The sequence below is a fragment of the Pristiophorus japonicus genome, unplaced genomic scaffold (assembly GCF_044704955.1).
Source record: "Pristiophorus japonicus isolate sPriJap1 unplaced genomic scaffold, sPriJap1.hap1 HAP1_SCAFFOLD_649, whole genome shotgun sequence".
In the NCBI taxonomy this organism is placed as follows: Eukaryota; Metazoa; Chordata; class Chondrichthyes; family Pristiophoridae; genus Pristiophorus; species Pristiophorus japonicus.
Genome location: NW_027254561.1, coordinates 127,965 through 130,464, shown reverse-complemented (window position 1 = coordinate 130,464; position 2,500 = coordinate 127,965). Strand labels below are relative to the sequence as shown.

At 59.3% G+C, this 2,500-nt stretch overlaps 1 protein-coding gene across 1 annotated transcript in view; it reads left to right on the top strand.

Moving 5' to 3' along the window:
• Positions 1–2,370, top strand: part of LOC139255860 (V-type proton ATPase 116 kDa subunit a 2-like) — a gene marked incomplete at its 3' end in the record, with an annotated part of 18,170 nt that extends 15,800 nt beyond the window's left edge. The window contains exon 4 of the mRNA XM_070874032.1: positions 2,220–2,370. Coding sequence (XP_070730133.1) covers positions 2,220–2,370 — 151 coding nt within the window. The remainder of the gene's footprint in view (positions 1–2,219) is intronic.
• Between the last annotated feature and the right edge of the window lie 130 nt (positions 2,371–2,500).

Below are 2,500 nucleotides of genomic sequence, written 5' to 3'. Positions count from 1 at the left end.
CCCGCGCTATCTCTGTAACCTCCTCCAGCCTCTACACCCCTCCCTATCTCTGTAACCTCCTCCAGTCCCTACACACCTCCCTATCTCTGTAACCCCCTCCAGCCCCTACACCCCTCCCTATCTCTGTAACCTCCTCCAGTCCCTACACACCTCCCTATCTCTGTAACCTCCTCCAGTCCCTACACACCTCCCTATCTCTGTAACCTCCTCCAGTCCCTACACCCCTCCCTATCTCTGTAACCTTCTCCAGCCTCTACACCCCTCTCTATCTCTGTAACTCCCTCCAGCCCCTACACCTTCCCTATCTCTGTAACCTCCTCCAGCCCCTACACCCCTCCCTATCTCTGTAACCCCCTCCAGCCCCTACACACCTCCCTATCTCTCTAACCTCCTCCAGCCCCTACACACCTCCCTATCTCTGTAACCCCCTCCAGCCCCTACACTCCTCCCTATCTCTGTAACCCCCTCCAGCCCCTACACCCCTCCCTATCTCTGTAACCTCCTCCAGCCCCTACATCCCTCCCTATCTCTGTAAACCCCTCCAATCCCAACAGCCCTCCCTATCTCTGTAACCCCCAACAGCCCTCCCTATCTCTGTAACCCCCTCCAGCCCCTACACCCCTCCCTATCTCTGTAACTCCTTTCAGCCCCTACACCCCTCCCTATCTCTGTAAACCTCCTCCAGCCCCGACACCACTCCCTATCTCTGTCACTCCCTCCAGCCCCTACACACCTCCCTATCTCTGTAACCTCCTCCAGCCCCTACACACCTCCCTATCTCTGTAACCCCCTCCAGCCCCTACACTCCTCCCTATCTCTGTAACCTCCTCCAGCCCCTACACCCTCCCTATCTCTGTAAACCCCTCCAATCCCAACAGCCCTCCCTATCTCTGTAACCCCCAACAGCCCTCCCTATCTCTGTAACCTCCTCCAGCCCCTACACTCCTCCCTATCTCTGTAACCTCCTCCAGCCCCTATACCCCTCCCTATCTCTGTAACCCCCTCCAGCCCCTACACACCTCCCTATCTCTGTAACCTCCTCCAGCCCCTACACTCCTCCCTATCTCTGTAACCTCCTCCAGCCCCTACACCCTCCCTATCTCTGTAACCTCCTCCAGCCCCTATACCCCTCCCTATCTCTGTAAACCCCTCCAATCCCAACACCCCTCCCTATCTCTGTAACCCCCTCCAGCCCCTACACCCCTCCCTATCTCTGTTACCCCCTCCAGCCCTACCTCAGAGGAGGTTACGGGGAGATTTGATGGAGGTGTTTATAATTATGGATCGTGAACTGAGGAGAACCTGTTCCCCGGGGACAGGAGGTTGGGTGACCCGAGGGACACAGATTTAAGACAATCGGTGATGGAACCAGAGGGGGAGATGGGGAGAATGTGTTTACACGCCGAGTTGTTTTGATCGGGAACACACAGCCTGACAGGGCGGTGGGAAACAGATTCAGTAGTCACTGTCCCCCGGGGGGGGGGATTGGGTAAATACTGGAGGGGGAAATGTGCCGGGTCTGTGGGGAAAGGGCAGGGGGGAGTGTGGGACTGAGTGTGTCACAGAACTGGTACTGACTCAATGGGCCCAATGGGATCCTCCTGAGCTGTGAGTCTGGGGTGATTCAAATCAGTGTAGATCCAGGGGTCAGAGAGGTCGTGTCCAGGGGTCAGTTGTGGGGTCGTGTCCAGGGGTCAGTTGTGGGGTCGTGTCCAGGGGTCAGTTGTGGGGTCGTGTCCAGGGGTCAGTTGTGGGGTCGTGTCCAGGGGTCAGTTGTGGGGTCGTGTCCAGGGGTCAGTTGTGGGGTCGTGTCCAGGGGTCAGTTGTGGGGTCGTGTCCAGGGGTCAGTTGTGGGGTCGTGTCCAGGGGTCAGTTGTGGGGTCGTGTCCAGGGGTCAGTTGTGGGGTCGTGTCCAGGGGTCAGTTGCGGGGTCGTGTCCAGGGGTCAGTTGTGGGGTCGTGTCCAGGGGTCAGAGAGGTCGTGTCCAGGGGTCGGTTGCGGGGTCGTGTCCAGGGGTCGATTGCGGGGTCGTGTCCAGGGGTCGGCTCTGCACTCTCCCACTTGCTATGCCCAACCCTTGACCGCCGTGCTCGCTCCAGCCAATAGCCACGCACTGAGCCGGGGTTGGAGGTGAGGGGTCAGGACGCCCTGTGTCGTAGCTGAATGCTCCCCCCAGCCCGCCCCGTGTAACCCGCGTCCCCCTCTGTTTGTTCCTCCAGCGAAAGAGTGGAGCGAGTGTCCCTTCGTTCTACCATCAGATTGCCACCAACCAGACCCCGCCCACCCTGAACCGGACCAATCGTTTCACTTCCGGCTTCCAGGGCATCGTCGACGCCTATGGTGTGGGGAATTACCGGGAGGTCAACCCAGGTAGGTACTGAGGGAGTGTCCACTGTCGGAGGGGCAGTGCCGCACTGTCGGAGGGACGGTACTGAGGGAGTGCCGCACTGTCGGAGGGGCAGTACTGAGGGAGTGCCGCACTGTCGGAGGGGCAGTACTG